Source organism: Octodon degus, unplaced genomic scaffold, assembly GCF_000260255.1.
Source record: "Octodon degus isolate 3935 unplaced genomic scaffold, OctDeg1.0 scaffold00010, whole genome shotgun sequence".
Lineage (NCBI taxonomy): Eukaryota > Metazoa > Chordata > Mammalia > Rodentia > Octodontidae > Octodon > Octodon degus.
In genome coordinates, this window is record NW_004524586.1 from 21,880,872 (window position 1) to 21,908,718 (window position 27,847).

Genomic DNA, 27,847 nt, shown 5'->3' on the forward strand with positions numbered 1-27,847 from the left:
TGCCACCTGCTCTTCCAGACATCACCTGGAACCGTCACCCAACCTTGCTTGTCCTTCCCTCTTACCAAACCTCACTCCTCTCTACCTGGCTTCTTCCCAACTTTCCCAGCTGCTCAGCCAGTGCCAGCCAAGAAGGCTGCTCTCAACTTCCAACACGCTGTGCATTCCTGAAATGCTGGCCAAGTAACACTCAGGATCTCTCTGCCCCACTGCTCCCAGCAGATCCAGCCAGCCCGGACCCTGGCTTGGCTACTCCGGAATCTGTACCAGGACGCATTTTTCATGCATTTTGGTTTCCCAGCTGTTCTGAGCAGCCAAAGATGATTTTCCAGAAAACTTTAAAAAGGTGTCCCTTGATAAAATGGGGCAAATGTTAAGTGGTCCACAGGCCAACTGCAAGGAGAATGTGTAGCAAGGAGTAGCAGGAAAGTGTGGCACTAACACAATAGGACAGTGTCCCTGAACTGTGTGTTGACAGGTGCTATCTCTGCTCCCTCATGGTAAAACTGCCAGGTAAGTCCAAGATGCCTAGTTCAATCTGGATTCCAGAAAAAAAAAAAAAATAAAGCACTTAGTATAAATTCAACTCACACCCCAGTTTTTTTTTTTTTTAATTTAGTGTATTTGGTTGTTGCAAGGTCTCACTATGTAGCTCGGACTCCTGCTGATCCTGCTTTCAGCTTCCCGGTGATGAGATTACAGGCATGTGCCACTCACTTAGGCCTTCAGCCCACCCTGGGGGTGGGGCTAATGTGGCAGGTGGTGCAGGATCGAATAGCATTGAAGGGTGGTCCCTGCACTTGCCTAAACTTGCCTAAGCAGGTGCTTTAATTTGCTGAGCTATCCTGCCAGCTGACCCCAGTTATGTATTACCTGAGATAGAAATTTAACTAGATATCCTGCATTTTTATTTGCTTGGTCTGGTAGCCCTATTTTTTATCCCAGCAAGGTCTGGTAAGTCCTCATTAATTGACCTGGCCTCTTACTGCAGATTTCTTCAGAGCCATTCGTGCCTGTCCTGCAGGCCTCCAGGTGGTGAGCGTTTTGCACAGTGCTACAAACTTTGCTCTCAGCAGACTTTGCTCATGGAGCTTCCCAAAGACCCTGGTTTGAGGCTGGGGAGATAGCTTGGCCGCCTAAGTGCCTGTCTAGCAAGCACAAGGACCTGGGTTCAATCCCCAGTATCCCGTGCCATGCTGGTGCACGCCCATAATCCCAGCACTGGGGAGGATGAGACAGTCTGAGCTTCGTACCCAATTTTTGTACCTCAGTGGCCTTCAGATGTCAGTGATGCAGTTTCCCCAAAGCATACAACCATCCTGCAGATACTTAGCTTAACAATCTGCTCTTTGTTTCTTCAGGAAAAAAAAACCTCCCTGTCTACTTACTATAGCTTTCCTATTTAGAACAGACACTTTTTAATCACATTCTCATGGACCAGGAGGCCTACTCTTGCTGTAGGAATTACCTTCAGCTCTATGGACATTTTAGGATGTGCAGTCTTGCCATGGAGGGCTGGCAGTTTAACTTCAACCTACAAGATTCTAGTACTGCCTGGGGGGACAAAAGTACAGTTTGGGGAAGTGAGTTCACAGAGGCAGGGCCCTCAAGAATGGGCTTTGTGCCCTTATAAAAAGAGGCCCCAGAGAACTTGTTTGTCCCTCCACCATGTGGGGACACAGAAAGAATATGCTACTTATGAACCATGAACTGACACCAAGCCTGTAGCTGCCACGATTTTGAAACTTCCAGCCTCCATGACACACGCAGTAGAGTTCTATCCCACCTGGTCTACGGGATTTTGTTACAGCAGTTAGAACAGTCTATGAGCACATGCATCTGGGGCAAGCTGCTGGACCTCTCTGAGCCTCAGCCATAAACCAGACATTCTTATTAAGAGATGAAGTGGGACAGCCATGTAAGTACCTGGCCAGGGGGAGGTACTTACATGCCCCCTCCCCCCCGAATCTTGCACATGCCACAGTGACAGCTGCTCCCTGACACCCTACCCAAGGACGGGAGTGGTCTTCAGTTACTTGGGTTCTGGGATTCCTGGCCTGAAACCACAAGACTTCCTGCCTCTGTGGGGAGCACGCCTGTGTGGCTCCCTCAGAGGAGATGAAGGAAGTGACAGTGTATGCAGCACATAGTTCCCAGTGGTGGGCACAGAAAACAGAAACCTCTCAGCGTTCTGCAGCTAGGCTGGGCACTGAGCTCCTATCTGAGTCAACATGAAGCAGCCCACATCAGGGGCACTGACTCCTGGGGAGCCAGGAAAGGTCTAGCATGCAAGTCACAGAGCCATTCCAATTACCACCAACGCTCTACCAAGGCTATCCCTTCCAAGGGTAACTAAACAAGCTCACTCCACCCCCCACCGGGGGGGATCCCCCAGAGGGAGGGCTGGCTTCCAAATCACGGTGAGCACCCTGCTGACCCCCTACTTTTTGCCACTTGACAACCTTTGCCCCCATCCCATGTGCTGGGATGTGGCCCAGGCTGCAGCTGTCAGGACAGCTGGCACAAAGCTACACCTGCACAGCAAGCACATGACTGCTAGCTTAGCACCCACCCCAGGAGCACCAGCACAGTCACTCCTGTGCCTAAGCCTGGTTTCCACCTTGCAAGAAGCCATAGTGGGGGTGGAGAGCTGAGCTTGCTGCAAGACCACAGCCAAGGTCCCTAACATCACAGCGATGTGGGCAGCAGATGAAACACACAAAGGTCCTGGACACTGCACTATGTCTCCAGCGGCCAGATCTGAATTGTAATGACAGTTGCTCCACCATATTTAAGTGTTCCACTCACAGGACTGTGGTGGTCAGAGGCAAAGGAACTCTCAAGTTATTCTCTTCATTCACATATAAGAAAACTGGGCTTGGAGGAGCCGAGTCCTGGCCCACCCCAGGTGGGGGCAGATGTAGCCTCTGTCCTTTTGTCCCAGAGAGCACAAACACAATGACAGGAGCCAACACTGTGCGAGTGACTATTTTATCAAGTGTAGGCTTCCAGAAGGAAACATGTCTTTATTCACAGCCAAAGTTCTTATCTGTTATTTCATGTGGTTCCTTCAGCAGCTTTAGCAATGTTCCAAGCACTCTGTAGAGGAAACGTAAACAACAGATTTCCTCTCCTGGCCTTTCTTGCCATGCTTCTCAGAACAAACCTGTCCTCCCCTACAGCCCATACACAGGCCAGCGCAGCGGCCCCCCTCACGCCTCTGCAATGCCCCTTGCAGATCCGCTCAATGCTACTTCTGGGAGGCAGCTGCTAACAAGGGCAGCAAATCACATACACTTTTACACATGGTACTCCAGAGGGGCTTCGAATAAACAAATTCCACCTTTATGTCTTTTTATTGTATAATCCTCATGCTATTGACTTCATACTGCAGCTTTTCAAGGAGAACCATAAAGTCCTCGCCTTCCCTGTTCAAAGGCTCCAAAGGCCATAATCAAAGGCTCGAAGGGAGGGGGTGACTCAGTGACAATCAACATGTCCAACCCTTTCCCTGGTGGGAGTTATCCCTTAAGCCCCTATAATGCCCATTTGTTTATTAACTGCCACTTAGGAAAGGAGACGGGTGCTGTGTGTGTGTTTAAAAACAGATTATTCTCTGTTCTGCTGAAGAGGAAGTTAGGCACAAGGAAGAAAAACAGCACCAAGAAGAAAGAAACCATTCCCAGGAGTAGTTAGGGCATTTGATAGGGAAAATCCTAAATCCTACACAGGCCTTAATCTGACCTAAGGATTACAATGCTTCTGGTATGTAGCTACTTTCCATTAGAAACTGCAGGCAAATTTGTAAAAATAATAGGGGAAACACATTTTTTTTTTTTTTAAACAGACCTTTTATTTATTTATTTTATTTATTTATTTATTTATTTTTATTTTTATTTTTTTTTAGTGTGTGTGTAGCCAGCTCAGCCCACCAGGGGGCGGGGTTGGCTGGCATGTGGTGCTGGGGGATCGAACCATGGTCCCTGTGCTATGCTTAGCTTAGCTTGTTCCAAGTAGGTGCTTTAGACCACTGAGCCATCTCACCAGCCCCTGGGAAACACATTTTTAACAGGTATTACTATAAGGAATAGCGAAGGGAATACAAATGACTCTCTAGGAGGCGTAAGCGGCCTTCCTGGCTCGTCTCCACCACAAAATCAGACAATCGAGATAATCGTCATCCTCTCAGAGCCCCGGATCTGCACTGACTCAGCATTATGCAGGCCCGGCCGCTGGCAGATGAGCTGTCAGAAGAGAGAATATGAAAACGTCACGTACCAGACACCAGCGAAGACATATGCCCTCTTTCCACGGCACAGAGGAGCCTGTCTGTTTAGGAACAAAGCCCTGACACACATCCTTCTCAATCACCGGCCTGCTTCAAACACAGGACAGAGAAAATGAATCCCACTCATTTTTTTTTTTTCTAAAATTTTTACCAAGGCCAAAATGTTACTGTATTTTATAGCCTGCCTGGCTCCTGGTCATGACAAGAGGACAAATGGAGTCCTGCCTTCAGTCCATCTGCTTCTCCACTGCCAAACGCATCCTTCACCTGAAGATGCCTCAAGCCAGGCTGTGGACAACCAGGCCTGCAGGTTCTAGCCCTGTCCTTGGTTCCTTGGCAAGCAGAGTACCCCAGAAAGATGGCTGGAGACTGGCAAGGAGATGACGGCCCTTGCAAGGGGCTGCTAGAAGGCATTCAGTGTGTGGCCTAGAGGCAGCTGGCTCTGCAGTCCTACCATCTGGGTAGGAACTGGGTGTGGGAAGGTCAGGGAAAGGTCCCAATCTGTCCAGGTCTAAGGACAGCACTGGCTGCTTCTGAGCAACCAAAAGGACCACTTCTGGCAGCCTGCATCTCCTCCAGGGCTCACGTCAGACTTTTTTTGTTCAGTACTAGAAATCGACTCAGAACCGTGCGCTTGCCAGGTGGGTCCTATGCCACTGAGCTGCCTCCCTTATATCCCTGGCCCCTTACAGCAGACTTTCCACCAGACGCACCCTCATCCCCAAGCTCCCCAAGCCCCCGACACAACAGGTATGGAGCCATGTGAGTGGGACACAGGTGCGGAGGACATCCGCTCCACACCCCAGTTTCACCATACCCACTTGGCACCTGACGGTATTTAAGTCATACAAGAAGAGGAAGGATATGGAAAAGTAATTAAAAAAAAAAAAAAGTTAAGATAAGGTAATGAGGGATCAACCAGCAGAGACTGATGCAACTCTCTTCTCTTGCTATCTTGGCTCCTGGAATTCAAGGACAGAGTCACACAAGCCGTCTAGAACCAGCATTCTTGCCAGAGCAAGGTGTCAAATACGGCATCTAAGTCCCTGTAGCGATCTTCCTTTCCCAGTTATACAGTCCTCAAACCCATCCGAGCATTTGGGACGAAAGGTCCTCTGAGCCAAAGAAGTAGATAAAATTCTGAAAAACACACCCAGCACAACTCACTTTGTCTGCTTCTTGAATAGCCACAAAGCACAGACCATATCCCAGGGACCCCATGGCTGCAGGATGTGGACTGTCTAGAGGCAGCTATCTGTCCTCTGGGGTGGCTCCGTGGCTCAAGGAGAGCTTCAGGAAGAGGCACGGCACTCTGCTCTGGACTCCTGACCCTTCATTACCTGGTTCTTCTGGGGCTGGTGGTGTGCTGACCTCGGGTTCTGGGATAAGTTCGGGCGGTGGTGGGGGTGGGGCTGGTGGAGCTTTAACAGGGGTCGTTGATTCCGGGGTCTCAAATGCTTCCTCAGAGTCTGAACTCCTGGTGAAGAGAGAAGAGAAACACAGGTTAGACAGGGGCCAAAGGCAGTTCTGCTGAGCAAGGAGAACTCTGACCCAGGGACGGAGGACTCGGGCCCACCGAATGATTCAACTGTTCAGGATAACACGTAAGAAACATCACCTGATGGCATAATTCCCAAAGCTGAATCTCACAACCCTTGATCTTACCCAAATGGCATATTCTTTGAACTTAGCTCAACTCAAAACACGTACTTCTCACCTTAGTGGCAAACACACGCAAGGCATTTTGGTATCCATGATTTCATCAATTCAGTCAAAAACAAATAGAGGTAGTCTACGTGTTCACACCCCCTGGAATCTCTAGCTTATGAAATTGCGTCTCTATTTGCCTTCTTCTTCCACCATTCTACTTCCCTGCCTTCCCAGCATTTCTCTTAAGCTGTTAGCATAGATTCATTCACTTCATAATCCTACTTCTTTCTCCTCCACTAAATTGAAAATGCCAGGAGGGCAGCCAGCCTTGTTTATCTCATGACCTCCGAGCCTAAAACAGAAGGTAGTGATTGAATCTGTTAATGAATGAATGAATGAATGAATGAATACACAAATGAGTGAGTGAATGAATGAACGTCAGCCAGCGGAGGCTGTGCCAGACAAGTCACAACGTGGTGGGCCAACCACATCGGTATGAACACGACTCTCATTGGTCTGCAAGAAAATCCACATGCAAGGAAGCTTCTTCACACAGAGAGCTAGACTGAAAGTCCACTAGGAAAACTCACCACAGTTACAAGCAGAAAACAGTGGCAAAAACCCTGCCCTAGGCTAACGGCAGCCTTTCTCCCAACCTGCTCCCAGTGTCCGCTTGACAGGAAACCAGGAAGACGAGGCTCCTCCGGTCACTGACCATGGTACGCCTGAGGCCTGAGGGCAGCTGTCCTTGGAGCCATGGCCCATCCTTACCTGCAGGGGAAGCCAGACAAGAGCAGCAGCAGAAGGCTGCTTCCCTCTCAAAATGGTTTAAACAGACCCAAGTACCAACTGATTCATTGCAGTGAGGTAGTCAACTACCAAAGGGTGGATATGTAGAATTTCAGATTGGCACAAATGGTCTTAATCTCCGCAGGCCAATTCCAATGCAGATTGGAACCAGAAGGTGACGTGCCTGGTGAGATTGCGCATAAAGTGATGAGCTGCGCAGGGCGGCCACATCACCTAAAGCTGGGAGGTACTCATGCTCCTGAGTTCCTACAGAGGCAAAGGACCAATAACACAGGCCCAGGCCACCACCTTCTAGACCATCAGCCATTGGACAAAGAGCACCAGGAGCCACACCAATCCCTCCACTGTCTGCCAGAGACAGAGAAAGCAGCTATTTGATAAGTTTCCTGTAGAAAAGCTACATCAATATTGTTTTTATAACTTTTTTGTGGGCAACTCATTTTATCAGTGTGAAAGATCACTACCACACAACACAACACAACACACACACACACACACACACACACCCTGTCGACAAAGCCCTCCAAGGACCTGAAGAAATCAGCAGAAACATCAGAGCTGCTTGTGATGGGAGCCAGTGAGCCTAAGACATTTTAAATTTCATGAGTAAATGCTTAATTCATGCACCTACAACAGGCACAGAACTGACTCTTTACACATGCATTAATACTAATGAGCTTAAGCTTTTGTGTACAGGGATCATTTTTGATTCATCCACGCTTGGACAACAACAGATCGAGGTCTAGGTACCTGAAGTTTGGAGGCCTGTTTACAGGTATGAAAAACACAAGGAGATTACAGAATTAAGCCCAGATGCTTTGGTATGCCCAGGATGTAGCCCTGGGAGTCATTTCTCACCCACTCCACCACCCCCCCAGCATTACTGCATCGGAAGCAATGATTACAAGACGCACAAAGCCAACTTGCCTCTTTCCAGTGCTTTCTTGAAGAGCTAGCAGCCCAGAGTTCCCACTGCTATCCACCGCTGTCCACAGCCACCGGCCCCATTCCCAGGGGGACCACATCTGCCAGGAGCCAAAAGCCATCTCCCCTGAAGAATAGCCTCTGCCCCCCAAATTCCCACCCCAGACACCCTCACTGGTATCTCACTCTAAATCTTCTTCGTTGTAACCAAAAGAGCTGTATCACCAGCCACAAATGCTATGAGCACCCGGCTCAGGCTGAGATATAAGAAGAGAGGCTGAATGCTTCTACCCCTGGCTTTTGCATCCCTGGGCACTGACAGCCCATGGCTTTGCAGCACAAAGGGCCCTGGTCTTTCCCAACAGCACGGGCACAGGGTGGGCAGGATGCTCTGGGGTTCTGGCCCCGGAATCCCAATGAAGCCTCTGCGGCTGCAGCTGCCAGGAATCACACCTGCTCCGGGAGAGCACTGCTCATGCCGGCTCCTCCAGCTCCTTCGCTGCGTGGGGGTGGCCGGCCTGCACAGCAAGGCTCTTTGTGCTTCCTCTGGGGTGTTTACTACAAACCGCCTCTGCCTCAAAACAGCAGGGACCGCCGCCTCTGCCTCAAAACAGCAGGGACCACTGTGGACCGCAGAAGCCTGCCTTGTTGTCACATTTCCGTGCCCTCTCCGAGGAGCAGAAATGTGAGTTAATTAGAGGAGGCGGATGGCAGCTTTTTTAATTAGTTCTTTTTTCCCTACTCAGTTTCCCAGGGGCTTAAAAACATTTCCAACAGCAAGAATTTCTGCAGTCCACCCACAAAGAGTCTGTCCATAAAAACAAAGCAGCATTTTGGAGTCTCACTGCATAAAGGCAATTCCCATCAGCTGTTAGATTTTTTTTTCCCATTAGGAGAAAATAAAGTACAAGAAATTACTCTGTGAAGGCGCCACACATCTTAAAGGCAAAAAATAGAATTAATTTAATTTGCCACAAGTATGTATCAGAAAGAGAAATGTTGTCACTACAATCTGCTAAAACATCTCTAAATGATGAGAAAATATATTTCCCCTGGTAGACAGATGCTATGTTCTGATGTATGTAAGTAAATGTGCACACACATGATCTGTATTCTTCATGGCCAAACATGAAATACAGTGACTAATTCTCAGCATGCTACCAGCTGTTGAGCATTTTGTTGTGGCAGGCTCTGGACTGAGCCCATTTGTACACTTCTCTATGATCTTCAAACATATCCAGCTTGGTGGAGAGCAGGCCCCTTGTACACATGAGACAATTATGGCTTAGAGACACCCTGCCCAATGCCATGTGATTACGAAAGGACAGCAACCAGGGCTCAAGTCCCAAGCGTCTTGTCTCTAAAATCTGTGCCCTTACCACTGCATCTGCGGCCTCCAAACGGTTCTAAAAAGCTCCATGTATAATATATTCTTATGATAAAATCTATCAACAAGAACGATTAAGCTGTTTGCATGAACTAGAAATTTTGACACCAGGGTTTGCAGCTTTCTCCTGGCTCCACAGTGTTGGGCACGTTTCTGATACACAGCTCGTCGGGTGGCCGTGGGAGACTTCCTCAAGGCAGAGGACGCAGGAGAACCACCAAGGCCAAAAGCAATCAATGTAGGAGCACAAGGCAAGAAGCATGCTGGTGGGATCTGAGGCGACAGGGAGTGTACAGGTGATGGGGGAGAGAGACAAGAGTCTCCCCAAGCGTGCACAGCCTGTGCCAGCCACGGCATCTGCAGGGTTCCCCAACTGGGTGAGCTAGGACAAGGGGTGGTGGTGGTACTGTCAGAAGTGGAGTAGTGGGAATAAAGACCCTTGGAACTTGTTTTCTTCAGGTTGTGATTTAGTACAAATACCGTCATGTTTTTACTTACATGAATTAGAATAATAAAATAAGCACACACACACACACACACATATGAACATAAATATAGACATCTGCATCTATCCACATATAAACATAGATATGACAGTAAAGGTATATGTAAAAAGGTACTATATATACTTTTTAAAAATTTTATTTTTATCTATGTGCGTGTGTGCACGCGTGCACGCATGCATGTGTGTGTATGACTAGCTCAGCCCACCAGGGGGCGGGTCTGGCTGGCATGTGGTGCTGGGGGATCAAACCGCGGTCCCTGTGCCCTGCCAAGCTTGTTCCAAGTAGGTGCTCTAGACCACTGAGCCATCTCACCAGCCCCTATATATAGGTTTTTTATTTTGTTTTGTTTTGTTTTGTTTTGTCATTTTGGTACGGGGTCTCATTATGCAGCTCAGACTCGTAGTGATCCTCCTGTCTCAGCCTCCCCAGTGCTGGGATTACAGATGTGCGCCCCCACACCCGGCTTCCAGGCTGGGGCAGTGCCGATGGGGTTCCAAGGCCAGCTCAGCATGTGGTACCAGGGATTGAACCCCGGTCACTGCACTTGCCAGGTAGGTGCTTAGACCGCCAAGCTATCTCCCCAGCCCCTATATATAGTTTTTTGATGTATCATTAAATGGTTGTATTTTGCTCGAGTTTTACTAGAAACAACCTAAGAGCATGGGATAATAAATTGCAGAGACCACACTCTCTTCCAACTTTGAAGGTAGAAGAAAAGTGAGGGATGCTGATGTCCTTATTTTATTTTTTGGTACCGGGAATCGAACTCACAACCAGGCAGGCACTGTGCCTCTGAGCTATATCCCAGCCCAGCAATGTTTTACTGTAACACACTTATCTTTTTAAACAGATGAGGAAACTCAAAACTGATATGACTTGCCCAAGACCACTGGCTCACACAGGACGGTCATAGCTGTATGTACCACAGAATTGGACCTACCTTCATTCAGCAGTGCCCTCAAACGGAAGCTTTTGCTCTGAATATGACAGCCACTCTGGAAACCTACGACTACCTACAGTTGAACGCTCCCAGTTCTCAAGGCTTGCTGAAGGGGAAGGCGATACCTCCACAGTTATCTATCTGAAGATCAATTCCTGAACCAGGACTGGACAGAGACACGTGGAACCACCCACCAGAGAGAAAGCACGCACCAGAGAAGGGGAGTCTCATGCTGGAATCCCACACTCTGAGCTTCAAGCTTCAAGCAAAGGTGTAACCTGAGCAAATAGTCCGGGGACTGACTACTCAGTTGGCTGGGGACTCCCCCTCTGAGGGGGACTCCCTGAGGTTGGGGGGGATTCTTTCTGTCCACCACCCCTCTTCTTGAAGACCAAGCCTAGGTAAAGGGCACAACTCTGGCAAAAAGCCCTGCTTTGGGGAAGATCAGCCAGCAGGTACAGGCCAAAAGACCCTCTCCGCCTTCCCTGAGGAGAAAGAGCTTCCAGAAACAAGACTGGGTGACAGTCTGAGGCATTTGTGAGTATAGAGATTTTTGAAACTACTACATACTAGGTTCTATTCATCAAAATACTCCACTGAATCCCAGCTGGCATGTTTCCCCACCTCTTCTCCTCCTCCTTCCTTGCCTGCCCCTCTCCTCTCCTCCTACCTCCTCTCCTCTCCCTCCTCCCTTCCTCGATGTCTCTCTGCCTAAAACAACTTGACCAGACTGCTCAGCAGCCTGTCTTCTGTGAACACAAAGCTAGCTCTGACAAGCCAGGCTGCTCAAATGTTCCAGACTGACACCTAAGGAAAATCAAGGCAGGTGACAGCATGTTCATCACCAGATCCCCAGCACAGAGGATCTGTGGGAATTATGAGGAGGGCTCCTGTTTTTAGAGGTGGGTACCATTTGGTAGCCATGCTGAGACACCAGCAGGGTTCAAAGGGGCCACGGCTATGAACACACCAGCTGCCTCCATGTTAGAGATGTGGTAGGCCAAGAGGAGAGTCCGCACTGACCGAGTGTCCCACAGACCTAGTTATAGCCAGTTGTAAACTGACTACTCTCACAAAGAAACAGAACTTGACTCTGGATAACTAAGGTCAAGCAGAATCTACTGGAAGGCTCTGGAAGCTGAGGACCAATTAGACAGAAATGAGTGCTTTCCAGCTGTCCAATCATTTTTGGATCTCCAGTATTCAGATACTGATTTAAATTCTAGCGAGAGAGCATTCAATTGGCCTGTCTTGGGTCATATATCTAGGTCTTATGTAGTATGAGACAGGGAAGCTTAATAAATAAGTATCTCAATGCAATGGGGCAGAGAGACTTCCCCAGGAGACAGACAAAAGAACAGGGTGGCAGGGAGGCCAAACGAAGAATCAACTCTCCCAGCCATGTCACTTACTGGGCAAACCACTTGACCTGAGCTCCTGGATTGTCCAATAAAAGGGGAAAACAGTGACTGTATGATAAAGTCTTCCCCTTAGCAGTGCAGTCCCAATTCCACGCTGGAACGTGATTTGCCAACAAGTTGGCCAAATCTTGTATTTTAGTTGGTCAAAGCTACTGAGCTGGTCATGGTGGAGAATCTGAAGACCACAGAGGGTGGTCACTGCACACCAGGATGTCTGTGGCTTCAGTGTTCTGTGAACAATGCTGGAGCTCACCCTCACTTTTTTTTTTTTTTTTGGGGGGGGAGCGCTAAACACAACTCAGCCTCCAGGAGGGGCCAGAGCCTTGGGAATAAAGACAGCTTAGAGTACAGCACTGCGCTGGTGTGGACACATATGTGCTTCCTGAAACACAGCCCCAAAGCTTAGTGTTGAAATTAGTTTATTTGTGGTTACACCACGCACCTCACAAGACAAGTGATGCTTCAGTGATGAAGGGCTCTACTGTAGGGAGTACAGGATGACGCTGAGCTGGCTCCCAGCTCAGGATGCCACTGATCCATACCAGGATCCTATTAAGCCTTCCTGGAGAAAAGCCAGACCGTGAGCCAAGCCTTGGGAGAAATAAAGAAACAACGCTCGGGCTGCCCTTTCATTCTCTCGCCTGCACGCACTCACAGTCCCCGAACCTTATCTTTGTAACTCAACTCCTTGTTGAGTAGCCTAAGTCAGACCCTTTCATTTAAACTCAGATTCTTTAAAAACATCTCACTGGAAATATGCAATGCTGCAGCAACTACAGAGACGAATACACCACGCTGAATTCAGGAAGATGTAAGGAAGGGCCTCCACCGGGCTGTCATTAAAGGCCTTTCTGTTTTCCCTGGAGAGGTGAGTTACAGTCACTTCCTACTCAGCCAGAAGCCACTTTACAAGCAGGCAGGAGTCCTCACCCAGCGGAGACACAACAGCACCCCAGAAACACAAAGGTCTACCCAACCAAGTCCTGCACATGGAGTTTTTCCTAAAACCCCTCCACCTCTCTCACTGAAAAGTGTGTCTGGTCTTCCCTGCAAACACATACAATTGAACTTCTTTTACACACCCGTCTAAGAGCTTCGGTATTCGGTTTCTGAACCCAAATCAAGTAAGTGACGGGGGTGGAAACAGGTACACAGATAGTATCTATAAAGATTATGTGACAAAATGAGCATGAAAGGGGATACAGGGACCCAAGGAGTGTGCAGGTTTGGCCAACAGCTAAGGTTTCTGGGAAAGTAACAGACCCTCCCTCAGGACCACCTAATGAGGAGGGGGTGGGTTTACGCATTGAGGAGAAACCCTGGCAAATAAGGAATGAATGTATAGTATGATCTTATTTACTATTTAAAAATTAAATACAACTGTACAAATGTATATAAATACGTATGCACATTTATATACATGCACAACTGTGTACATAGAGAAATACACACAGTGGGCTTGGTAGCACATACCTGTAATCTCAGCCCTCTGGGAGGCTGAGGCAGGTGGATCACCTGTTCAAGTCCAGCCTATGCAACTTAATGACTTGGTAAGAACTTCTCCCAAAATAGAAGAAAGGCTGGGGATACAGTTAAGTGCAGGAGGCTTAGGGTTCAAGAATCAGAACTGGTGAAAAAGGAAATACATGCGCGCGTGCACACACACACACACACACACACACACACACACACACAGAGGCAGCAGAGATATGCTGTTCTTTAAAATTCAGAAAAGGTGGGGCCGGGGAGATGGCTCAGTGGAATAAGCGCATCCCTGGCAAAGGCAAGGGTCTGAGTTCAATCCTGAGTTCCACAAATAAATAAGTAAAATAAAATAAAGGGCTGGGGAGATAGCTCGGCAGTCTAAGTGCCTGGTTGGCCAGTGCAAGGACTGGAATTCGATCCCCAATACAGCATGCTGTGCCCACCCCAGAACCCTGGGTGTGTCATGCTGGCCACAGAAAATGGGTGTGGTGGCTCCCACCTGTAATCCTAGCCCTGTGGAGGCTAAGACAGGAGGATCACTAGTTGCTTGTATGAGAATCTGAAAGAATAAATACAATCTGAAAGGTATAATAGACACTGTGAAGGGAAAGAATTTGTTCAATGGGAAGGAAAAACTGGGATGAGGAAAAGGACAAAAGAAAGAGGGAGGAGATATATTTATGTATATATGCAGGGCAGATTGGATAATTTTACTGCTGATTTCTGCTGGTCTTTTGAAAGGAGCGGTTAATGCTTAAAATTTTTTTATTTTAATTTTTTTTGGGGGGTTTTGCTTTTTAATTTTTTATAACTTTTTGTCGGTGTTATTTCATTTTTTAACCAATTTTGCAGGTTTATATCTCAAGTCTGAACTGTGTAGGGAGACCCTGTATCAAAAAAGTAAAAATTAGGGCCTGCCATGCCAGTCCCGCCCCCGGGGTGTGCTGAGACAGCAACTGAGACTGGGCATGGTGGTGCGTGCCTGTAATCCCAGCTCTTGGGGGGAGGCTGTGAACAGGCAGATCACTACAAGTCTGATCTATTAGTGAGACCCTGAACACCCTGTAGACCCTTTCCTAAGATAAAAAATAAAGATAAAAAATAAAATTCAGAAAAGTATATTTAAACAGAGGTACCAGAAAGAACAAGGCTGCCTTGACACAGGGCAGGATGATGACCCCAACAGGAAAACCACGCCACACCTCGGGGGCCCAAGCAGCCCTCCAGATTGCTCTGCACAGTCCTCTAAATCTCATCCATGTCCGAAACATAAAAAATTGGGACCCAGCTAGGGTCTGACTAGGTGGATTTCCTTCCAGGTAGCACAGACTAAGGAAAGCAGCCAACAAAAAGTATGGAAGGAGGCTTTGTAACTTTCCTCACGGCACCATCTATGGCAGACGCCCCTCCCAATCTGCCCCCCACTCCAAGCCCAACAGCAGGGGTGCCGCCAGCCAGCTACAAACACCCATCCCGCATCTGCAGTGCAAGGTCCACACTAACCCAGAGTCCTGATATAAGTGCGGTGCACGGGCAGGTGGGGCAGTCCCCTGCCAGAGGCTCCAAACAAGCCCGGGATGGGAGTGACCCCACAGCTGCGCACCTGTGCTCACAGTTTGCTTTTGTTCAGGGATCCTCGCACTGGGGGAGGCACATGGACAACATGACGACTGTGGCAAATGGCAAATGAACCACACACAGGGTTCAGGCACCTGGGCTGATAAACCAGATTAGCTAGCACTGCAAAGCAGCCCGAGTCTTCCCCGGTCCTGAGGATGAGAACAGTAATCTAGACCACGAGTGCATATCTCGCGGAAAGCCAAAATAGAAGAAAGGCTGGGGACACAGTTAAGTGCAGCAGGCTTCCTTATATACGTGCACACTTCCAAATCCTCTGCTGCTCTGTCCGGGTGCCCTCAGCGTCCCAGAGCACCCTCAACGCCAGAGAACTGAGCAGGTACACCGCATGGAGGGCAGCTAGCCAGGCTGGTCAGTGGTTCCTGCCACAATGCCTTCCTCACCTTCCTCCACCTTTCTTTACTCATTTGTCCACTCAGCCTGGGAGTGGGCATCGAGAAGGCCCATGCCATGCCATCATGCCAACAAGGGCTTAAGGTTCTCAACACCTACAAGGCATGACATGGGGAAAGTGGAAGCAGTTTGGACCTCTGGGGGTGTGTCAGATCAGCCCCAAGTTCTGGTACTCTCGCTAATTTCTACCTGGGCAAGGCCAGGGCGCTACTCTACCTGGGCAGGGCCATATAGCTCAGTAGCATAAGCACCTACCTCGCAAGTGTAAATTCCCACCTTCTATACCCAGTACTGAAAAAAAAAAAAGAAAGAAAGAAAGAAAGAAAGAAAGAAAGAAAGAAAGAAAGAAAGAAAGAAAAAAGGGGGGCAGCAATATAGCTCAGCAGTCTAAAGCACCTGCTCAGGCAAGCTTAGGCAAGTACAGGGACCTCAGCTCAATTCCTAGTACCACATGCTGCACCAGCCCCGCCCCCAGGGCAAGCTGAGCCCACCACAAAAAAAAAAAAAGAATTCTACCTGGGCAAAAGCCAATGACATCTTAGGGATCCAGGGGAGGCTAGAGGATGACCACTCTCAGCACAGACTCCTCCAAAGGGCAGCCAGACGTGGGGCTTGGGCTCCAAGCTCTTTGGTCCAATGCATCCTTACCTACGTATCTCTCTGTATTTTACTGTGACTCTGAATCTGGCTCTGCCTCTCCTGGTCTTGAGCCTCTGCCTGCTTGTATCCTGTCCTCTCACTTCCCCACTGAATTCAGGAAGGAGGAGGGAAGGCATACTCGGAGGCTACCCTGGTACTGTGAATCCTGAAGTTGGCACCAATAATTAAGGTTCATGTGTTCTGACTTTATAATTTGGTATTTATAAATTTGTCTTGAAACTGGTACTGCTGAGCCTGGCAGATTATTAGGGATAACAGTTGAGGGGGAAGGGCCTGCCCATTCTTCCTGCATGGCACAGAGACATTTCCATCCGTAGTAATCTGTGTGATGCTTCACTCAGTGTAGACAGACATACATGGTGGAGTCAGTCTTCAACAAACTGATCCACGCTTCCGTGTATACCTAAGCAGGCAGAATTTCAAGCAGTCTAGAAAGCTTGGGGACCTTGCTGAGGACCATGCAGCTGAGGTTTCATTACCACACTGCCATCACCAGCAGTGGAGGACAATTAGAACTGAAAGAGACCACTAGTGACCCTGACGCGGCAAGAACACACTAATCCTCCTAGGCCTCGGTTTCCTTGTCTGCACTGTAGACAAAAGGCAGCAGCTGATTGTCCCATACAATGCTGTGGCCACTCTGGAAAGCTGAGTTAGTGGCTAAAAAGTACCTTGTACAACACGGGGCACTCCGAGGTATTTCCTTACTGTAATCGTTCAAGTGCGAGAATTCTACAGCCAAAGTGACTATGCCCATCACCTTCATGTACCACAGAAACCTGAGGCACCATCCTTTCTCAATCGTCTTTAAACTCTGCTGTAGTCAAGGGACAACTGTTTCAGTAACTAATGAGCTTGCAGAGTGATGAGAAAAAAGATGTGATTTTCTTGGTCTTCCCACACAATCAACACACACACACACACACACACACACACACACACACACAGAGCTAACGTGGCTGTGGGCGAGGAATTGTAAAATTAAGCAACAAATTTCACTCGAATATTTACTGAATTAATTCACAGCTGCTCAGACAAAAACTCCCCAGCCAGAAAGCAGTAGAGCTGACACTGTTTGGTGGCTCCACGAGGTACTACCAGGAGTGCTCTCCTTCACACTAGAGGACCAGTCATCAAAAAGGCCTGGGGAGTGTCCAGGCAGAGGTTGCTAGGAGGCAGGAAGGAGGGTGACAAAGTACAAAGAACGGGTGTGGGCCAAGTGGAAGGGAGGAGCAAGCCCACCAGGAGGTGAAGGAGGTGGGCTGTGATGGCGGTGACCCGGGTGACCAGGGGTCTCGTGGGAAACGTGGAGGCGGCAGAGGGTGACAGGAGCAGATGCCTAGCTGCATCCAAAAGAAAGGGAGTGAGAAGTGACCTGACCTGAGACACATGGGGGAGGTTAATGTGACAGATGTCAAGGAGAGAACGGTGATCCTGGACTGTCCTTTTGAGGCATTTATTTTTATTTGGTCTATAATTTATACATGAAAGGAAACGGTTTTACCTAAGTCCAAGAGATTCTGAAAACATTTACATGCCAGCTGATTTAATAGCAATACAAAATCAGAGCCATGATCAGTATTTTAAATATGACGAGCTGATGCCTACCCTTGAATTTCAATTACACATAACAAAGCTCCCCTGAATGGACACGATTTCCCACATCAAACAAGCATCACTGTCTCAGTTGTTTTGTGGCAATAACCCAATTGAGCTAAATAGACTCTTAGACCTGACCTTCTTGCCAACAACCTACTCAACCGCATGATAAAAGAAATAAGGTATAAATCTGACAGTGGTCACCGGGCTATTTCTCTTCATCCTGCCTCTCAACCCTGATGTATATGAGCAGTTTTCAGCCTTCTCTCTTATTTGACAACACAGAAATCTGAAAGGCCAGCTTGGTCCTTTGCGTTTCTAAAGCTCTTAGTTCAAAGCCTCAAAGCAATCCATTATCACAATGTGCTTGCTATTTAAAAGTCATGCTTCTGGTGTCAGCATGAATTTTAGTGTCAGTAAAGTAAAATAATTAGAGACTTATCTATTGTCCTAAGCACCGGATGCATTGCCCCATCATCAGAAACAAGAAAAACAAAAAGATGAAAACCATGGCCTGAGCTCTGGTTGACATTATGGTGTGAAAGCCTCACTCGCTCCAGGACAAACAGACCTCACGACAAATTTGACCTCAAAGTAAGACGGAGAAGCTCCAACTCTTGTCTTTTCCACAGGACATCTCCTTTCAAAACCAGCACCAGGAAGAATACATTTATGGGGCTCCCCTGCTAAGGATCACCAAGCCCACGGAGGACATGGCCAACTCCGGGCCACAGTCCTTAATGACAATTCCATTGAGTCAGCACTGGGAACTCAAATAGAAATAGAGTAATAGACACTAGAGACAGAGGAAAGGCATTTCTGTTATAGAACTTAAAATACTCAGTTACAGAGCTGGCCAAACAGCTCAGAGGCCTGGGGTTTGATCCTGGGCCTGCTGTGCCGCGCCCAACCCCACTCCCCCAACCCCCGCACTGAGACCAATTGAGACTGGGTGTGGTGGCTCCCAGCTCTTGGGAGGCTATAAACAGGCAGATCACTACGAGTCTGATCTAGTAGTGAGACCCTGAACACTCTGTAGGCCCTTCCCTAAAATTAAAAAAAAAAAAAAAAAAAAAACTCAGTTATAGAAAAATAACCCAAAACTTTCTAAGTATCATTTCAACACTGAGGCCCCATATACCCTTTCACTTCTTTCTTAGACCTCATTTTCCATCCCAAGACTTGAAGCAATTTCTCAGGGCTGGTGGGGAGGTAAGGAGAAGAGGGAAGGGCAGGTGAATCCACAGAGAAATACAAGTGGCCACAAACTGTCAATGGGTCAGCTGAAGTTATCCCAAATTAATAGGCTGAAATCTGAGCCTCCAAGGTGCCTGTAGGAGGAAGCTGAGCCTTCAAGGCATAATTAGGTGAGTAGGTCCTTAGGAGAGAGATCTCACAGGGATCCCTCACTCTTGCCACTATTTGGGGATACAGCAACAGTGCCATCTATGAGGCAGAAAGGGAGCGCGCCCTAGCCAAGGCATCTGACTCGGATCTCAGACATGCCAGCCCCAGGACTGTCAATACATATTTCTGTTGTCCGTAAGCCCCTCAATTTGTTGCATTTTTTAAAATGATCTAAATAGACTATGACAGATACCCAGAAGTGAGCACATATGCCCTACTAAGGTGGAAGACAAAAAATAGGCTTTAGAAGGAGTCCAAAACTGCCATAATTTTAAGTTATACTTTTAAGCAAACAAACTGCAGCTTTAGGACAAAATCCAGTCAAAGAGAAAAATGCCTTAGCTCAAATTTCTTCAGTGCCTTTTGCTTGCTAACGTGTGTAACTAATCTCACACAGATGTGGTTTTTAGGGTCACTCTAGTTCTTTCTGCACTTCCAATTTATATGGCTACCTGCAAGGTATACAGTTTTCCACAGAAGGCAAAAAAAAAAAAAAAAAAAAAAATCTACTTTTTGTCTCCACCTGGGACATCAAGCAACATGATGTGAGTTTCGCCCAAGAGAAGACAGTGCAGCCTATCCCAGCAACTCCCATGTCGGGCAGGCACTGCCCATATGTGGGCAAAAGAGCTGAAGTTCTTTATTTTACCAGGATGGCTCTCAAGGGAGAGGTTTAGGAATGCCAGTTTCCAAACCATCCTGAAAGACAAAGGCCGGCTCTCAATTCTAAGACTAAGAAGTGAAGCTGCCCCAACTCCTACATTCCAAATATGGAAACATCCAGTGAAAGAAAGGCCACTTTGCAAAACAAAGCGGGCACCTTTCTCCCTTTCCTCCTAGAGCACAGCCCCCAATCTGACCTTGTGACTGCCCTTTCAACTCTAGCACAGGCTCCCCACTATAATCCAAGCTTTGTTTCCTCCATCTCCTCCTGGTCCTATCCCTCCCACTCCCTCCACATCCCTTGTTCCCAATGTTCAAACCAAGGCCAGCATGCACCCCGCATCAGCCCCCCAGGCCCTGTCCTCGCTCCCTCTGCAGGCCACATCCTTCCTGCCAGCAGAGAGCTTTCTCGGCTTGGCAGAAATGGTACTTCTTCAGGGCAGCCCCGTGGTCCTGTTCTCTCCACTTCTGGGACCTTCACTGGCTGCTGAGGGCTCCACCATCCCTGAAACCCACAGTTCCTATAACTGCGAGTGTCCAGTGTTGGCCTCCCCCATACAAAGGATAATCAAAACATACTCTGAATGTTTACATTTTTGAAACTGTATCGCAGTAGGTCACACATTGCCGTTAATCCCCCTCAAAATGGTCCCTCGGGAGCATTCCCAGACACACTTGGGAAGTCCTGGGGTTTCAGGAGGTTCAACCAAAAATATAGAGGCTGCTTGTGTTATATGTCAACCAACGAAGGGCAGGCTTGTAAAAACACCAGTGTGTCCTCCTCACCCACCTTATTCACTGAATCGGGCACTACACGACTTCCAGCTCTTCCTCAAAGTCAAAACGACCATGAAAAGTGAGCATTTTTAACTGATTCAGGCCATGGGGGCTGTCATGATAGCACAAATAAATCCAGAACTGCTTCAGAAAGTAGCAACGACGATGGGCTGAGTGTGTCTGAAGGGAGGGAGAGTAGCTGGGGGGTTTAATAACAGTGTGGGGTATTTTTTGTTTTTGTTTTGTTTGTATTTAGGGAAGGGTCTATAGGATGCCCGGGTCTCACTACTAGATCAGACTGGAAGTGATCCACCCAAAAGCCGGGATCACAAGCACACGCCACCACGTCCAGTCTTCCAATTTTATCTTCTAATATTTTTGACCAATAACATGCCACTTCTGGGTATGATGAGACTTAACAGGGCCCACAACCACCTCCAAGGAAGCCTGACTCAGTCTACCCACCAGCCCCCTGTTACGGTACTTTCCATTCTCTTCCATCTACCTCGCCAGGTATTTCAACCACCACCTTTAAGAAGGAGTGATTACATTTAGGGATGGAAGAGAAACTCTCATCCAGGAAACTATAAGCTCCTAAGTACTTGGAGTCTCAGTAGAAAAGGTAATAACCAAACTCAGGAGGGAGCACAGAAAACAAACAAAAACTGCATCCTGAAAGATTCCTGTCTAGGCAGGCTGCTTCTACACATGTACTGTGTAAGCTGATGAGTATAGATAACTGATAGGTTCCGGCTCGAGTACAAACTGCTAAATTATCGTGGCCCTGATCCAACATGGCTGAATCCCCAAAACAACAGCTTATCTTCTGAGTGACCGCTTCCTCCTTGTTCCCCACCCCAGTCCTGGACACCTTTCCTGCGCACACCAGGGAGCCCCCAATCAGCTCTTTGTGTCTCACTGAACCTGCCCCTCAACTCTGCCCCAAGCAAAAGTCCCCCAAACCTCAGCCTTCCTGGCTCAGCCAGAGGATCCCCCATCACCCTGCCATGGGTCCTCTCCGTGTCCTTCTCAATGGCAATCGAAGCCTTTTCCCTCCCTATCTTTTATTTCTGCTTCTCTGAAGCACCAAAAAAACTAACATTAATAACCACATACGAGTATTGCACACTTAAAGATTGCTAAGAGAATCAATTTTAAGTGTCCTCTTACACACGAAAGTGTACTGACGCTAACACACATTAATTAGCTTGACTCAGCCATTTCAAGACATGATGCTGTACACCACAAATGTCCACAACTTTTACTTGTCAAGTAAAGAAATAACACAAGCATAATACTCCACAAACATTTCACGCATTTCCCTCCTTCTCGTTCTCTGGATCCTCAAATACTAGTTAGCACGCATCCTCCATACTCTCTTCCAGAACTCTCGAGCAGCAGAGGAGGCTAGCGCTGTTGGTGTAACTGAGTTTTCTGAGAGCTGATGCCCTCGTCCACAGCTGCTTTTAAGAAGGTACTTGCCCAAGGTTGGCACTGCTCATTGCAGACAGACTGGTCAGTGCTATCCGGGGGCATTCTCCCCTCTACCAGTGGGTCAGTTTATTGAGACTAACTTCAGCCTCCATGCTACCTGCCTTGCTGGCCCAGGGGGACTACGCAGTTCAGAGAGTATAAGGACACCAGCTGGAAAAAAAAGAGGAAATGAAGGACCTGGAGTTAGGGTAACAAACACTCACACCATCCCCCGGAAGAGGACCACACAACTGCAAAAGACAGAGGAGGGGAGCAAGAAGAGAGAAGAGTTGTGCTGGTTGCTGATAGGTTCTGGTCATAGTATGAACTGCTAAATCATTATGGTGGTCATCTAACATGGCTGAAGCCCTGAAAACAACAGCTGATCTTCCCAGAGACCATTTCTTCCTAGTCCTGGACACAACTTCCTCTCTCTTTTCCCACGCACACAGGAGACCCCAATCAGCTCCTCACTGTAACTGAAACTGACCCTGTAACTCCACCCCCGCAAAAGCCCATAAAAGTCTCAGCTTTCTTTGTCTCAGGTCAGAGGATCCCTCATCTGGATCCCTTTTCGGTGTCTTTGGAGTCAATAAAGGCTTCTTCTATCTTTCCTATCTCTTTCCGGCGCCACCCAAAATCCTAACAGTTGCAGCCCCCACTCTGCCCAGCCCACTGTCCTCTCCATGGAGGCAGGTGGCTGGTGGTTATCAAGGTTCAGAATCTGGGGACAGTTGTGCTGAGCCAGAGTGTGAGAGCTAGAGAGGGAGTCAGCATTCACCGGCCGCTCTTCCCTCCCTCCCTGTGATCAGTGCGGCGGGGCAGGAAGGCTGTGGAGAACGCACACTTCTTGAATCAGAGGTCCTGTTGGTTGTGCGGCAGCTGCACACTGTGTACCACCTTCCCGGTGGCTCCCCCCTGACTTGGAGCTCGCCCTTGCTGACTCCAGAACCATCAGCAGCGAGGCTCCAGAGCACGTGCCAGGCTGTCACAGCCACACATGAGCACACTCGTCCTTGTCCTTCCCCTGGCCTTCAGGTCACAGCTCCCAAGTTTTGCCTTGGCACCAGAAGATGTATCCTCCAGGTAGCTGCCCTGGTACAGACTGCTGCTCGTGGTGTAGGTCACCTTCTGTGGCCCCCAGTGAGAGCAAGAGATGGGAGCTGAGCTGCTGAAGGGCATTCATGGACCATACACAGGACCAGCGCCGGGACCCTGCTCTCTCCTTAGGGCCTCCACTTCCCCACTGGACTCCGACCCTTGCAGACAACTCGGAGGCCGAGGCACAGAGCTCCCCCAGCAGCTGGAAGCTTCTTAGAGCGATGAAGAAGGTAAGTTAGCTGTGCTAAGAGTAACCGAGGTGAGCCAGAGACGAGAGCTCTGATGCTCAAGAGTTCCTAAGAGTTCTTTTTCTGTGGGGGAGAAGGGCATTTTTAAAGCCATCCTGAAACTACCCCTGTAGGAATCCCACCTGTCACTCACAAGAGACACGCCCCATCTTTAAAATTAGTTTGACCTTTTTTTCTACTTGTAACCAAGCAAATGTCAGTAAGGGCACAAGCAAAGCTCCCCTGAGAGGAGGATGCTCTGAGGGTAGCTCCGTCCAGGAAGCCCTCTAGGTCCCAGGCTCCCAGTGATAAGAACTGCCCTGCTACGTGCACACAAACTCCATCCATCTCGTGGATAGGGGTCAAAGCTCAATGCTCCCAAGCACAGGCTGCAATGCCAAAGAGGCAGACAGCAGAGCTCCCGCCCACCCCTCCTCAGCTGCCCAGCAGCCTCTGCTCACTTTCTGGGCTGCTTCTGCAAAAGAAATCATTGCTGTAAGAAGTGAGCCTCAACCCAGCAGCCACGCACACCAGGAAGGTGTTTCAGGACCATTGCAAAATGAAACACAGTCACAGGAACCACCCTGAAAGGGTTCACAGGACCTATGTGTACAAAGATGTTTTTCCCCAAGTGAAACCAGCCTTGCCAGCTTTCTTCCTCAGAGAAAACATTTCCAGGCACTCCAGGAGCTTCTCTTTAATGTAGAACAAGGAACAATTAGCAACTTCCATCAGGGTCCCATGAGTGATCCTGCCCAGAGGCCCTTTTGAGGCAGCTGCTTCTGATGTTGCAGGTCTGAGCCACATTAAAGGTGGTGCTTGCTGGGATCTAGATTGCTGAAGAGACGTGGCTCTAGTCTGGTGACCCGGATCAATCAGACAACTCCAGTGACCGTTGCCCCACCCCATCTCAGCATAAGTCAGAGGAGCCAGAACCTGTTCTAAATCAAGCTTCAATCAGACCAGTCTACTGGAACCTGGACCCAGAACACAATATTAAGACTCCCAGGAGCCTCCAATTGTGTCCCTCAGTCTTTGACTGCATTTCAGTCAGGTTTCAAGAGTGACAAGTCTTGGTCCATCTGAACACACCTGGGCTGGCTGGGCTTCAGGAGGGATGAGCTTTGTGTTGAACAGCTTACGACCATTTCTCACTTAGGGTGATCAACATCCACCTCCCTTTAAAAGTGACATCTTGGGGCCGGGGAGATGGCTCAGTGGAATAAGCATTTGCCTGGCAAGCGCAAGGGCCTGAGTTCAATCCCTGGTTCCACCAAAAAAATAAAAATAAAATAAAATAAAAGTGACATCTTAACTCTCCCTGAGAAGACATCACAAAGAAAAGGATCCATTAGAGCTAAGACAGGAGTTAAGATTCAAGGGAGACAAACTCAGAGCCCAAGGCTAGGATTTTTATCCCCAAATAAACTATCCACTACATTTCCTCTGGGGAAGAATGACTGGAGGTTGAGCCTGAGTGACATTTTACAAATGATGAGCTTGTAAGATTAAAACACGTTTGAGTTAAGAAAAGGTCCTCTTGGGCCAGGGAGATAGCTCAGCAGCACAAGCACCTGATTGGCAAATGCAAGGCCCTGAGTTTGACTCCCGGTACCACACACCGTACATGTCCCAGGACCCTGGGTGTGCCAAGCTGGTCCCCAAACCAGGTATGGTGGCTCACACCTGTAATCCCGTTGATAGGGAGGCTGAGACAGGAGGATCACTATGAGTTTAAACTGTGTAGTGAAACCCTGTATCACAAAAAACAAACAAAACAAAACAAAACAAAAAAAAAACAAGAAAAGGGCTTCTTGGGCCAGTGATATAGATCAGTGGCACAAACACCTGCCTGGCAAGCACAAAGTCCTAGTTCAATCCCCGGTACTAAAAAGAAATTTTAAAAAAAGGCCCCCTGGCCTGGCATGGTGGTGCATACCTGTAATCCCAGAACTTGGGAGGCTGAGGCAGGAAGATCATTTCAAGTTCTAGACCATCCTGGGCTACAAAGTGAGCTCAAGGGCAACCTGAACTGCATAGTGAGACCGTGTCACAGAGAGAGAGAGAGAGAGAGAGAGAGAGAGAGAGAGAGAGAGAGAGAGAGAACACGCACGCATGCACATGCGCTCAAACAAGCCATCTGTAAGGTGACAGAGAAGACAGAATTTGACTCTGCTCTGCTCCCTGTGACAGCCAGAAGACACGTGACTCACAGACCATCACTCCCCTGTCCTCTCCCCACGCCCCAAGAGGGGCCCTGGGGCCACTGGCTCAGTCATCCAGCAGCATCGGGCAGCCACGTTCTCAGCCATTCTAGGTCTCGCTCACTCCTGCAGCCCACAGAACACAGGCTTGCTGTCCTTCCTCAGTTCCAGGCTGCTGCCTCCTGAGGAGCAGCAGAGGACTGCACGCGACAAGGCAGCGACAGGAGAAAGGCCAACCTGCCGCTGTCAGCCTCCGAACCCTCCAACCCAATGGGCCACGCAACCACGGTCCCCGAAATTCGACTTTGGCCGAGTTTTCTGAGCTGTTACCATGCCAGCTGCAGCTATCCTAGAAAGCCCACAGCCACTCTGGGAGATACAGCATCACTTTGGCCCCAGCAAGCTTGAAACAAGGGCCTATCCCAGATGACTCCACCCAGCACCCTGCGGATGATCCGCACCTCACTCCTTCACATGCCCCAAAATAGGTCTGCAAGATGTAGGAAACAGAGTGAGCACAGCCTGCTCCTCCTTCACATAAACTGTGCTCCCATTCCCCCGTCAAATCCCAGCAAAGCCTTGCTCAGGTAATCCTATTCTCTACTTGCGATTGTTACCTCACGCAGAGTGGGCTGAGTGGGCTGTACTAAAAGGAGCTGGCAATGCTAGGGCCCATTAACCCTAAGGAGCTCCAGAAAGCAGCGGAAGAGTGCAGGTTAAGAGCAACAGCTCTGCGGCAACCTGCAGAGACCAGCAGAACAGCCCAGAGAAGGAGCAGAAGCTGCTGGAAGAAATCCACAGAGCTGCCAAGGGGTGGCAGACCCCAGCTGCTGAGGAGCTGCTGGGCGCCGAGGGGAGCCAGCAGGAGTATAGCACTAAGAGCTGAGGCACCACAGGCCGAGAGCCACTGACACTCAGCCCAGAGCTGCCAACATCACGAGAGCTGCGCTTCACCAATCTAGATGGCTCTATCCGAACTGTGCAAAAGAACCTTCAACCAAGTCGTGACATCATCTAGTGATGTGGGCTCGGGTGCAGCTCACTAACAGTGCTGGCTTAGCAGGCATGAGGCCCCAGATCTGGGCCCAGAACCACAAAAGAAAGACAAAAGCCCTCTGTGATTCCTCAGATGGTGATGTTCCCCATTCAGAAGCCCTAGAACACAGAACTCCACAACAAGTAGCATTACAGCAAGCTGGGATGTGGGCACAAGGTGGGCCTGAGTTCTCGGCCCACAAGGACACAGAGCTGCCGCTCCCTCCCTCCAGCCCTCCACCCTGGGACTTACTGCGCTGCCCAGCGACTACGGCTGTTGATTCTACAGGCAAGACGCTGTCTGCATCCACTCCCATTTAAGAGCAGAAGAAAGGTGAAAGCAGCAACGCAGGAGAAACAAGCCCTTCCAGGTAAGGTGCGAGCCTGCAGGAAGCCTATCATCCCAACAGGTGATTCTGTACAGCCACAGGGGACGTGTTACACACAGGCCCATCTTCCCAGCCTGGGAGCCTTGCCTTGAAGAGCTAAGAAGGTAGGACAGAGGCAATACGCCACTCATGAGGCTCTGAGGCGCTTGGGGCAGTCTCTGATCTGCCTCGCCAGCTGCCTTCATAGATGGAAGATGATGATGCTGATGGCAGGGATGGAAGAGAACAGACGTCTAAAAAGAACAAAACATCCCGGAGCAGAAAGAAAAGTACAAAGAAGGGGACAGAGTAGGGCCATGGAGTGTGAGCCAAGTGGCCAGTATCGTTGAAGTGACCAGCTCACCAGCTGTACCCTGCACCACACTCTTTCCTGAGATGCTCAGAGCAGAGACATTCAGGCAGGGACTCTCATCTTCGAATGCGGAGCACCAAGAGGGTGCTATGATAGCAGCCCATGGTACCAGGCTGGTAGACGATGGAACTCGCTGACTTGATGGCAACAGTCAGGTCCACAGAACCAACAAGGCATCCAGCCAAAGCCATCCCTGACCGACTGCAGCACCCTCCGCAGGACCCCAGGCAATGCGGCGAACATGGTTATGATTCTTGCCAGTAAGAGGCCCACTTGTGTTTACGCAAGGATTTACTCAACAGGCACAGATTGGTGTCTATAATGTCACTGGCACTCTGGTATATCCCAGGGATAGACACCTACACAAGTGGGCCCTCACCTCATGCCAAGGAGCCAGTCAAGTCACATAATTACAAGTTATGCTAACTAGGACAAACCTGAAACAGAATCAGAGAGGGCTGTGACGGCCAGTGTAATGGCCACTTGCTATGTGTGGCTACATACATTTGAGTTCCTTT

The 27,847-nt window shown here is 48.9% G+C and overlaps 1 protein-coding gene across 25 annotated transcripts in view; it reads right to left on the reverse strand.

Moving 5' to 3' along the window:
• Tacc2 (transforming acidic coiled-coil containing protein 2) overlaps positions 1 to 27,847 on the reverse strand; it is a 247,871-nt gene that overhangs the window by 37,738 nt on the left and 182,286 nt on the right. For all 25 annotated transcript variants that reach the window (XM_023708945.1, XM_004625607.2, XM_004625605.2 and 22 more), the window contains one exon: positions 5,629 to 5,765. In XM_023708945.1, coding sequence (XP_023564713.1) covers positions 5,629 to 5,765 — 137 coding nt within the window. The remainder of the gene's footprint in view (positions 1 to 5,628; positions 5,766 to 27,847) is intronic.